General features: G+C 40.3%; 1 protein-coding gene across 1 annotated transcript in view; it reads left to right on the forward strand.

Annotated features, from left to right (window-relative positions):
• poc1b (POC1 centriolar protein B) overlaps positions 1–11906 on the forward strand; it is a 50889-nt gene extending 38983 nt beyond the window's left edge. The window contains exons 11-12 of the mRNA XM_080864537.1: positions 7411–7719; positions 10070–11906. Coding sequence (XP_080720663.1) covers positions 7411–7719; positions 10070–10228 — 468 coding nt within the window. The 3' untranslated portion in view covers positions 10229–11906. The remainder of the gene's footprint in view (positions 1–7410; positions 7720–10069) is intronic.
• The last annotated feature ends 524 nt before the right edge of the window (positions 11907–12430 follow it).

The raw sequence follows: 12430 nt of genomic DNA on the forward strand, positions 1-12430 counted from the left end.
CTATGCTTTCATTTGTAACAGCATAACTATTCCTTTTTTTCTTCACATTACCCCGCTTTGTGTGTTCAAGTGCTTTTAGCTTCTGTGTGTCTGGGTCATCTGCCACTGAAACATGGCAGGAAGCTACGGTTTTTCTATTAGCTGTGGTTGAGGTGTTTACAGTTCCATTTATGCGTGTGTGATGTGGACAGAAAACACTGCATCTAATGGCAAGCAGGATATTTTCGTTTGTGTGTGGGTGGCTTCTGTGCGGATGTTCGAGGCAGACAGAGGAGAGCGAGAGAGGGGGGGGAGGGTGAGAAATCAAGTGGATATATGCACTTCCTCAAAGCCACATGAATGTCCTCTTGTTTCCTGCTCATCTGTGCTTTAAAAACATCAGTGTCGCCACACCTTTGACAAACATCTGTGCTAATTCATGTGACTGTGTGCTTTGCCTATTTTCTCTGTGTGTTTTTTGACACGTCACTGTGTGTTCATAGGTGGATGTGAACGTACTTAACTGTTGTGGGGGTTTTTTTTTATTCATTCATTTCATTAATTTTGTTTGAGAAGGCACAATTTTGTTTTGTGGGTGTGGTATAGAGCACCTTGTCAGATGACAGTTAGGGGTGACAGAGATGAAAGGACAATGAGTCGTCTGCTGTGATGTCTTGGACCAACATGAAATGGAGGCTTCAGATGACCTGCCAGGTTAAATGTTAGGGGCAGATGGGAAGAGTTTTAGAGGAATCTCTAAAAAAGTGGTTTTCTTTTTTGTGAGGGGGAAAAAAATCAATAATTTCATATCACTTTCAGCAATCAGTACTAAATCTGATGCAATAACTATCGTTAGTCTGACTTTAAAGGCTCGTTAGAAACCAAATCACTGGAAAGAGGTTTCACAGTTGTCTTGGAGTCATATAGCCTTCACATTAAAGAACAACCAAAATTGTAGTAATTCCACATATTTGATTAGCTAGTTCAGCGCCCTTTCACTGAGTTATTTTGTGTGTGTATTTTCATGTCATTATTGAAAAAGCTAATCATCCTTGGCATTCACTGTGTCAATGTGCTGGCCTCATTCAAATGAAGAAGATGAGATTTTCACACAGGGCTAAGGCCACATTCAGGCCAGCAGCAATCTGACACAAAAAAAATAAAAGATAAAATAAACAAAGCCTCTTCGTTTAAACGGAGTCAGTCCATTGAATCATGGATTTGTACCACAATTAACATTTATCATTCTACAATAAAAGATGTACATTTGTTTTGGCTTTGGTCCCAATATATAGTGTTGTTTTTAGCTGTCTTGAGTATATCAAACCATAATCAGGATTCTGATTATATATAGCAATGTGCCAACGCCACTGCATTTCAAGGATTTCAGGAACGTTAACAGTCAAGGGAAGACTTCTGGACAGTGACTGTATCTTCGTGAGTTGGTAACAGTTGCTGGCCTACATGTGTGTACGTGCCACCTATAATGCATCCAGAGGCAAAACATTTGCTTGTGTGTGAAAATGAAAAAAGTGAAACCAGGGTGGAGGACGGTAAGAGGGGGGTTAAGGATTTCCTCCTGCCATGGAGTCTGCTTTATTAACTGCATTACATGGCATCCTGTGACTACAGAATGTTCTCTTCCCATTACAGGAAAAATATCGGTGGTGCATAAACTGTGTGATACAGGAAAGGCGTGCCAATGTTACATGATGGGTACTGATGTACTCTGTGGGATGTCACGTAGTAAGACTTTGTATTTTTTTTCTTTAAGATTTGTAAAGGCTGACAAAAAGCTTTGTGTATAGTTTAACTTTTTCTCATTGTCTACAATTTTCCTAAAATTTCTCAGCTTGGTGATAAAAGCTTTAATAACTACAAATGTACAGTCAGTTTAAAACCCAACTTCACATGTTATGCTATATATAGTAGGGCTGGGCGATATGACCCAAAATTCCTATCTCGATATTTTTTAGCTGGATAGCGATATAAGATATATATCTCGATTTTTTTTTTTTTTTAAAGCCATAAGTTAAGAACAAAAAGAGAGTTCTTAGTCACACTGTGTCCCAGATGTCACACGGGCACTTTTATTTACATACAGCGTAGATGTACATGAAGAAATTACTCAAAAATAAATTATCAGCATATATTAAATAATCATGGTCCATAAATAAAAGAAAACAATGTTGTTTTTGTGCATAACAAAAAGCTCACAATTGTGCAGTCAAAATGTAAACTAATAGACGCTGAGCATAATAACAAAGAGACAGATTTCACAGCTGCACCACGTCTCTGAACAGGTGCCATTTGTGGTCCTTATACACACACAGTACGTATCACTCCGCGAGGCTCCTCCTCGGTAGCCGTAATCCTCCGACAATCCATCAAGCGGTGCAGCTCCGTAGCTTAGCAAAGTCATATTAAAACATTTTTTGACAGATTGCTGAGCACTGTGTACCACATAAAATCTGTTCGCGGTCAGTAAGCACAACCAGAATTCATACATAAGGCGCACTGTCGATTTTTGAGAAAAGGAAAGGATTTTAGGCCGTGCAGCCCCTCCGGGCTGCATGTCGTTAGCACGGTTAGCTCGTTAGCGCGGTTAGCTTGCTAACATGTTGACGCCGTCCAGCCCCACGCACGGAGATTTTCCGCTTTCATCTTGTCATTGCCTGCAGGTGAAGTTATGGGGGAGGGGGAGTTGGGTTCAGTGAAGGAGAGGCGAGGCCGAGTAACGTTGCGTAGAGACAAAAGTGGACGAAAGAGAGGCAAACCTGCGGCCCACAAGTATAATTCTAACGTAACATAGACTATATCGATATAAACGATATTGTCACATCTTATATCTCGTATGAAAATATATCGATATTTTTAAAAAACTCGATATATCGCCCAGCCCTAATATATAGTACCGAGAGTGTGTACATGCAAAACAGCAGTCGTAAACTAATGAGAGAGATGCAGATGATGTTGAAACTCTTGTAAAACTTGATGCGTGTGCAACAAATTCAGCATTGATGTCAGGCGCACTAATGCCAGTGAATGTGTCATGCTTGGCAAATTTGAAGAATGGAGCCATGAACCAAACGGGATCCTAATGTTGTTTTTATGCTCGTCCATCGCTGGTCTTGCCTGACAATTTTCACATCCATGTGTCATGAGACACAATCTTTGTGGCACGTCAGCCAGTTGTGCGCCTCCTTGGTTTTTTGGGGGGGAATTTTTGCGGCAACCCCTGTCATACCTGGATTGAAGACACGAGTGTAAGATTATGCCAGTTTTTACCACCATCTTAGAGACAGACACAGAGGGAGATGTTGCAACTGTTTGTCAAGTGTTGTTGTTTTTTTGTTTGTTTTTTTTTTGTTTGTTTGTTTTCCCCAAAGTTCTTTAAAAAAATCATGTTTTCAGTGTCTTGGCTTCTGGTTTTGTCTTCTCCTCCGTATCCGTGCGTTTGCTGCGATATTATCTGAGTGGCTTCACTTATCGTTTAGGAGAGTAACGCAGCGGCTTCTTGCGCCTTAACAGCAGGTGTAAATGCCTGCATCTGTGTGATGACGATGCAGCAGTGAGCCTTAATGAGGAAGAGGTTAGCTAGTGCTTTTCCAGCTATTATGAAACTGTCTGGTGGATTGAATATTGGTAAAACAATTACAGTGCCGCTTTGGTGAACCCTTTGCCTACCTACTTCATAAGGAGGATTTTCCATGTTAATTAATAAACATCAGGCAGGTTTTGAAGATGCGCGTGTGGCTTCACAAGTGGTAAGGGCAGGAACATCAGAGACGCCCTCCAATTAAGATCAAATGGCTTGTTATACAAGGGTCACAATGCCCGAGGTTTCCTGCCAACAATAGAGAGCGCAGCTAATTCTGGTGCTCATGGAAATGATGTTTTTGATCAGACATCTGTGATTTGATTTAGAAGCGGAGGTGAGGCTATTTGTGATCTGTTTTCTCCTGGGGATCCTTTTGATCGTAAACATCACAGCCGCCGTTAGCATTTTAACCTGGATTGTGGTTCTAATGAACTTCCCTTTTTAAGTAAATCTGCTGCAGTCAAGTTATCAACAATATCGTTGAATAATCAATGATTAGCATTTAATAGTGCTGGTTTGCCATTAGACACTCACATTTGTGTCTTTTATATTGCATCTCATTACTTGTGGAGTAAACTGTGGCCAAATTAGGAAGCACTTCATAGATTGGACAAGCACATGTACTTTGAGTACAGGCTGTGTTGATATTCTTGCCTTCCTATCAACACTTGAGCACACTCAGCTCACACAGTCTGCCACCTCATTATCATAGTGTCTAGTTTTTCCCCTGCTCTGCTTGGCTCAACCAACCAAACCCAACCAGCTACTCCTATCAAACAAAAAACACTGCCAGCAGAACTGTTGCAACATTCCTGCCATGACTGACCTCTGACATAAAGCGTAGTAGACACGATTTAATCTCTGAAATTATCGTTATCGTAAACTGTGAGTTTTTAGCTCCACTGACCCCTCTACATTAAACAATCCATGTTTCCGTGATTTTGTATATCTTTTATATACCTGATAATGCCGTGCACCATCTTTTAACATGCTTCTAACAAATTATAGTTAGAAGAAATTTCCTGTGTGTGTGTGCGTGTGTGTGTGTGTTTTTTGACTGGCACACTGGAGTGCCTTGCCTGTTAAACGTTAATTGTATCCAAACTGCCTGGTGGGGGAGGGGGTGGAGGGATGTTAACTGTAAATGAGCTGAGCAGATGTTGACAAGATGTATCAACGAGGAGTGAAAAGGTGTTCAAGACTCCACGAGACTCACCATCCACACACTGACAGCTATGTTCACCTCCTCCCAGCAGTCGATCCTAACCCACCCTCTCTTTCTTTAGACATCCTGGTATATTCTTCCTCTCTTCCCTCCACCCTCTCCTGCGTCCCCATACTCTCTTTGAAGTGAGGACAGTATGCAGGAAGTAAGCCGGAATCGATTGCTCCATGCATTAGGCTAGGAATGTGTGACATCCTCCTCCTCCTCTTAACCCTCCTCTTCCTGCCTGTCTTGATCTTCCTAAAACATCTCTCATTTATCCCCTTGCCTTCCCCGTCCCCCTCCTTTTGTTCTCTTTGGTGCAACCCATGCATCACATTATTATTGAGTACAATTTAACTTCTCATCATTTTTGTCTGGATTATTGTTTTTCTTTTATTATAATGTGATTGGCTAAGCAATAACCATTCTACAACATAACTGTTTGGACCAACAACAAATCAGTTCATATATTTATTTAGCCAAAGCTGTTGGTTGTCAAGACCAAACAGTTTTAAGATGCCACTGCTGTAGTTTTAGTTGTGGAGTGAACTTAACTTTAACTATTGGTTGTTGTTGTTGTTGTTGTTGTTGTGTTTTGTTTGTTTGTTTTTTAAAGCCCTGTGTTAGACTGGCAACTTGTTGACGGTGTAACATCAGCCTCTTCTTTGTGACTTGTAGGATAGGCTTCATTCCCCCTGTGACCTTGAACTAGATAAGTGATTCAGAATATGGATTGAGGTATGGACATTTTATTTAAAATTAGTTGATTTATTGAAAAATAATGGAATAATCATCCAAACAGGAAACAATTTGCTTGCCCCGGGTCACTGATGGTTCATTGTTACGAGGCAAATTAACATAATCCTTCGTTCTAATTGGTATTTGCTTCAGTTGTTTGCGTCTGAATTTTGTAACTAGGGACCTGCCCACTTCACTTCAGGCTATTTTGCCCGTCATCACTTGATGTTACTAAATGTCACTGCTAGCCCCTTAAGGCATGTGATCTGCAGAATTACAGTAATGTTTGGAAAGAGGTTACGGAGCTATGGTGGTTTTTAAGCAAAAGCTTTTGAAAACTAAAACATGCTAGTTTGAATCCCGACCTCCTAAAAGTTAGGATAGTTGCCCTTGAGCAATGATTGGTTCTTTAGAATAGATATTTATCTGCTGTATAGCTACTGTGTTAAATGCCTCTGCTGTAATGAATGCACTGTCTCTAACTCTGATTACACTGAATATAATGACCCCCCCCCCCTTCTTTTCTCTCTCTCATTGTTCCATTGTTCACTTTCCCTTGTTATGTTCTTCTTGTGAAAGGAAAAACAAACAAACATTGCATACAAAATCAAAGGTCGCATTAAATACAAAATAGTTTTTTTTCTGCTTTGCTCTGTATCTGTAGCTCTTCAGTGCAAACAGCCTATGAACTTGTCTTTAGCTAGCAAGGTAGTCAGGTGGTCACAAAGTCTGCCTTTCAGTCAGTAATCCAGTAGTGTGAGTCATCCACCTACTTCAGTCTGCCAAGTTGCAACAGGCTCAAGGCCTCCTTCACTGACAGAACAGTGAGATAGCAAGCATGTTGGCTATCTCTGCATAGTGTTATGTATTATGATTGCATATCATCCAGGATCATGAAAGCCTCTGATGTATTCTTTCTGTCACTGTTTGATACATGTATATTTCAAACACGGTAATCTACTAGTATAGTAGAACTTTAAGTTCAAAAAGTAGTTACAATTAAACTCCAGTTGATACTTTGGTAACATCCAATACTTCAATTCATATTCCAGTTGATTTCTGCCATGAGTTCAGCGTCATTAAGAAGATGCCAGGTACCAACAGTGTTTGGAAAAGACAAAAATAAGGGGGGGAAGCTGCTCCATGGACTGCCAAGACAAACGAAGACCAAATGTTAATTTGCTTGAAAGAGCACTCCTTTTGGCACGTTGTGTATGATGTCAGATAATGGAAGAGAATGTAATTCTGACATGATTTATAGTATTCTTTGAGTGCGCTGATGCATCCCAGATAAGGCCCACTGTAACTAATGTTAAACCATCCCCTGTGCCACAAACTTTTGTCTGGTTGAACTTTATTCTTACTATGAGGATTGAGTGATACAAAGGTATCTTATCAACTCTCAACTTAAAAATTAATTTCCCACATGAAATTAGTTACAGGAGGCCGAGCCTTTATTTTTCAAGACTTTCATTTCAGCCTGAACCTATTTTTTTTTTTTTTTTTTTTTTTAATCAGGTAGATTTCAGCTTACATGTCAGACTTAAAAATAAAAGTGACTTAATCAGTCATTTCACTGCAAACTGAAACTTTAATTCCTTTAACAGTTTGACATTTAACGTCATTCAGATGTTTCTTCTACTGTTTTCTATTTCTTTCTGACTCCTTTGCTGTTCCAGCAGGATGCTGAAGCAAGCACTTGGAAACACCTTGTATTTTTTAAGAGTTCTTTGTTTTCAGTGGCCTGTTCTGAATTAAATGTCAGAGAGTCACAATGAGTGATTTGATTTAAAATGGGTTTCTCGTGTGATACAGTGCATTTGGAACATAAATGGAACAAAACAATATCCACACAGTTTGCGTTTTCTCCTGCTTTCATCTCCAGCTCTTAAACAGTTGGCCCCGCTTGACACCCATGCAGTCTGCTGCTGCTAACAGTCACCACTATAACGGTTTGCCAGAATGTCATGTTGCCAATTCAAGACTGGACGGATGGATCGAGGGTGGAAGTGCAAGTAGGGCAGAATCGACTGCTGAGAATGAAACGAGGGCTAACAGAAAAGAAGGAAAAGGAAGACGAGAGGAAGAAGTAGAGATGTCGCAGACACACCCACTGGAAGTTCTCTCTGGTCATCCATCAAGTGTGAGCTCTACCCTGCGGCACATTGTTCAACAGCTGGATATTCTCACACAGGTCAGTTATCAGGCAAAGCTTATATACAGTGGGGCAAAAAAGTATTTAGTCAGCCACCGATTGTGCAAGTTCCCCCACTTAAAATGATGACAGAGGTCAGTAATTTGCACCAGAGGTACACTTCAACTGTGAGAGACAGAATGTGAAAAAAAAAATCCATGAATTCACATGGTAGGATTTGTAAAGAATTTATTCGTAAATTAGGGTGGAAAATAAGTATTTGGTCACCTCAAACAAGGAAAATCTCTGGCTCTCACAGACCTGTAACGTCTTCTGTAAGAAGCTTTTCTGTCCCCCACTCGTTACCTGTATGAATGGCACCTGTTTGAACTCATCATCTGTTTAAAAGACACCTGTCCACAGCCTCAAACAGTCAGACTCCAAACTCCGCCATGGCCAAGACCAAAGAGCTTTCGAAGGACACCAGGAAAAGTATTGTAGACCTGCACCAGACTGGGAAGAGTGAATCTACAATAGGCAAGCAGCTTGGTGTGAAAAAATTAACTGTGGGAGCAATCATCAGAAAATGGAAGACATACAAGACCACTGATAATCTCCCTTGATCTGGGGCTCCACGCAAGATCTCATCCCGTGGGGTCAAAATGATCATGAGAACGGTGAGCAAAGATCCCAGAACCACACGGGGGGACCTGGTGAATGACCTGCAGAGAGCTGGGACCAAAGTAACAAAGGTCACCATCAGTAACACACTACGACGGCAGGGAATCAAATCCCGCAGTGCCAAACGTGTTCCGCTGCTGAAGCCAGTGCATGTCCAGGCCCGTCTGAAGTTTGCCAGAGAGCACATGGATGATACAGCAGAGGATTGGGAGAATGTCATGTGGTCAGATGAAACCAAAGTAGAACTTTTTGGTATAAACTCAACTCGTCGTGTTTGGAGGACGAAGAATACTGAGTTGCATCCCAAGAACACCATACCTACTGTGAAGCATGGGGGGTGGAAACATCATGCTATGGGGCTGTTTTTCTGCCAAGGGGACAGGACGACTGATCCGTGTTAAGGACAGAATGAATGGGGCCATGCATCGTGAGATTTTGAGCCAAAACCTCCTTCCATCAGTGAGAACTTTGAAGATGAAACGAGGCTGGGTCTTCCAACATGACAATGATCCAAAACACACCGCCCGGGCAACAAAGGAGTGGCTCCGTAAGAAGCATTTGAAAGTCCTGGAGTGGCCTAGCCAGTCTCCAGACCTCAACCCCATAGAAAATCTGTGGCGGGAGTTGAAAGTCCGTGTTGCTCGGCGACAGCCCCAAAACATCGCTGCTCTCGAGAAGATCTGCATGGAGGAATGGGCCAAAATACCAGCTACTGTGTGTGCAAACCTGGTAAAGACCTATAGTAAACGTTTGACCTCTGTTATTGCCAACAAAGGTTATGTTACAAAGTATTGAGTTGTATTTTTGTTATTGACCAAATACTTATTTTCCACCCTGATTTACGAATAAATTCTTTACAAATCCTACCATGTGGATTCATGGATTTTTTTTTCACATTCTGTCTCTCACAGTTGAAGTGTACCTCTGGTGCAAATTACTGACCTCTGTCATCATTTTAGGTGGGGGAACTTGCACAATCGGTGGCTGACTAAATACTTTTTTGCCCCACTGTATATCAACTCACAATATCGACAGCAGTGGAAAAACATTGAAGGAGGACAATTTTTTCCCTCTGAAGTGTTTAAGCCCAGCATCAGGTTGTTTACTATTCAACATTGCTATGTTGCACAGGTCTAATAAAAGGTAAAGAAAAGCAAACGGTGGAGTGAGAATATTTGATTTAGCTGCCCACTTCTTTGTCTGTTTGAGAAGTGTCACCATTAGATGGACAGAGACATTTCCTCATTTTATGTTTTATGACATTTGCAGACAGAGAAGAAAAAAATTGAACACATTTTCAGTTCTGCAGTTTTATGAGAATTGTCTCCAGAAATAAAAAATGTGCTGCTGAATGTACTTTGTTTCACAGACATTATCATCTATAAGAAATATTTGGTGCATTTTCTGATTCCCAGAAACAAATGACACCTAATGAACTATTAAATAATCTTTGTAATATAAATATTTAAATTTAAATCACTTCTGCTGTCTCTACTATCTCGACTATCTCATGCATCAAGGCCAAAATGAATAATAATAATAATGATGATAATTTGAAAGCCATGACGATTTCTCATTTACTTTTGTGTTTTGTTTTGTTTTTTTCTACATTGGGAAAGGATTGATTTCAGACTGAACTTTGCTCTGCTTAGTTTCTACATGTATAATTATTCTCTGACTTCTCTGTAATTATCATGCTTTCCCACCCCCACCGCTTCACCTCATGCAGACTGTTTCAGTGCTGGAAGAGCGTCTCACCCTGACTGAGGACAAGTTGAAGGAGTGTCTAAGCCATCAGTCTCAGATTCTGAAAGACCTGCGAGCATCTAGAACGAGGCGGAGGACAGAGAGTGAAGGGACAGATGAATCTTCTGTTCATTCCACTTGAGGACAACTTTGCCTCGTCTCAGACAGCAGCACAAAGACATGAAGTGTGTTGTTCTGCTAAGCCCCCAGATTGCCAGATGTGTGTGTCAATTTAAATGCCCTCCATGGTGGTCTTTCTCATAGGTCAATCAGGATTCGATCAGTGGTTGCAGTGAGTTTGTGTCTGACTGCGTGCTTGTACGTGTGTAGTACCAACATAGTTTTTCCATGCCTTTCGGTACCTCTTAAAGACATCCAGCTGCACAGAAGAGCTGCAGCTGAATATATATATGTATTAAAAAAAAAAAAAGTGCTTGTCTGCTGTGTGTATTTACCTGTTCATTTGCAGGTGTTTTAGCAGTTCACTGCTTCAAGAATAACATCTGTTTTGATTGTAAATGCTATGCCATGCCATTTTAAACCCCAAGTTGTGTGCATTTTTCCTAAAATACATGTAATATAAATTTAATTTTTATGAATAGATAGTGCAGCAGGGTGTACTAATTGGTTATTACTTACTGTATCCAGACAAAAGGAGACAGCCTTGTACTGAGAGAACCTCAAAATGGTCAAAAATAAAAACTGAGATGACCAAAATATAACATGATGTGCTCAATTTTGAGTTGAATCTCCACTCAAATATCCGACAGTTGGGATATGTGTTAAACTGTTTTCCATAGGCAAATAAAAGTCTATAAATGTTTAGATGCACATTTTAAATGTGTCAAAGAAACTGATTGTTTCACTTTCAAAAATGCTTCCCGTGCATACTTTTTTTTTAATCGTTCCTCTCGTTTTCATCATGAAATGTAGGTGCACTTGATATGTCTCTATGGATGATACATTTGTGCTGATTCTTTACTGTCTTAGCAACAAGTCCTCAAATGCATGGTGCATTCAATTGTTAGTGGAAAGCTGGGATATTTGGCCTATTGGTGGATTAGTATATAATTTCACAAGACATCTTTAACAGCTTGACTAAAATGTATATTTACCAGCTATAGACTGTACACAGTCATACTATTCAAAAAGTATGCCACTTAAGAACTTTCCGGCTTGTCAACTACATGCATTCGTAGTACTACCAAATATTAAATAGCAATAATTTATATGTAACCAGTAAGATTTTTTTATTAGTATTTTCTTATTGAAAATTTTTGAATTAATATACTCATAATTAATCAATTTTAACCTTGTATCTGAAAAATAATTTACTTTCAGTTCAGCAAGCCCTTCCTGTATTTTGTTTCTATGTGCCACTGTGCCTGAAATGTTCTGGCTTGCTCTCGCCCAGTCTATGGTCTCTAGCTGTTTATGTTGTTCCAGCGGAGGCCATGCGGTGAGCGATGCGGCTGGGACGGGAGGAAGCAGTAAAAAAAAAAAAAAAAAGCCACACAAAGAGGGAGCTATCAGAGGCTGCCATTTGCTCCCTCCACCACATCCTTTGCTTCCTCTTTGGCTTCATTGGTGTTCATCCTCCTGCTCCTTGTTCTCCTTTCCAGTTACATAACGCGGTTCAGGCTGCTGAGAAACCCAGGTCCACTTTACCTGAAGCACAGTGAAGTGTTGCAGTGGTCAAAATCCTGTTGTTCAATCCAGTTGTATCATAGGTGCTGATGAAATCTGAAGTAAAATGACTTCTACATGAAAAATCTTCCAGGTTTGCTCAGTACTTATCCACCTGTAAATTTCTCAAATGTCCTTTTGCACTCACCAGTAAAAATCCCTATTTATACACTCACCGATCTCCTTCACTGACACATTTGTGAAAAGTGTGTGATTCATCAAGAAGATGAATGTTTAAGTCCCTTAAAATAATCTTCAGTTTCATGACGGCTAAAAATGGAAAATGAAGACGGTGAAATATGATCAAGAGCTCCTGAACTGCAAGAAAGTGGCTCTTGAGTGGTGATTCCTTTGAAATGCATTAGGTCTTAAACAGATGCCTAACACTGAATGTAACTCTAAACTGAACCAGAGGGCTGATGAAAATGACTTCACTTTGCTAAAATTTGCTCTCACAGCCTGCAACTCTCATTACTTTGTATAAGTGAAAACACACAAACCAACAAACGTAGTCACAAAATCTTTTGTGCACTGAAGCAGGAGACTCACATGCAAACATTTAATGACCAGCTTCCCCCTTCACTTCCACTTAGATCTCGTTAAGTGCACACAGAACTTGCTTTACAGTGAGCATAAGCGCTGTGTGTGTTGTTAGTGC

Source organism: Rhamphochromis sp. 'chilingali' (genome assembly GCF_963969265.1).
Source record: "Rhamphochromis sp. 'chilingali' genome assembly, chromosome: 2".
Taxonomy (NCBI): domain Eukaryota; kingdom Metazoa; phylum Chordata; class Actinopteri; order Cichliformes; family Cichlidae; genus Rhamphochromis; species Rhamphochromis sp. 'chilingali'.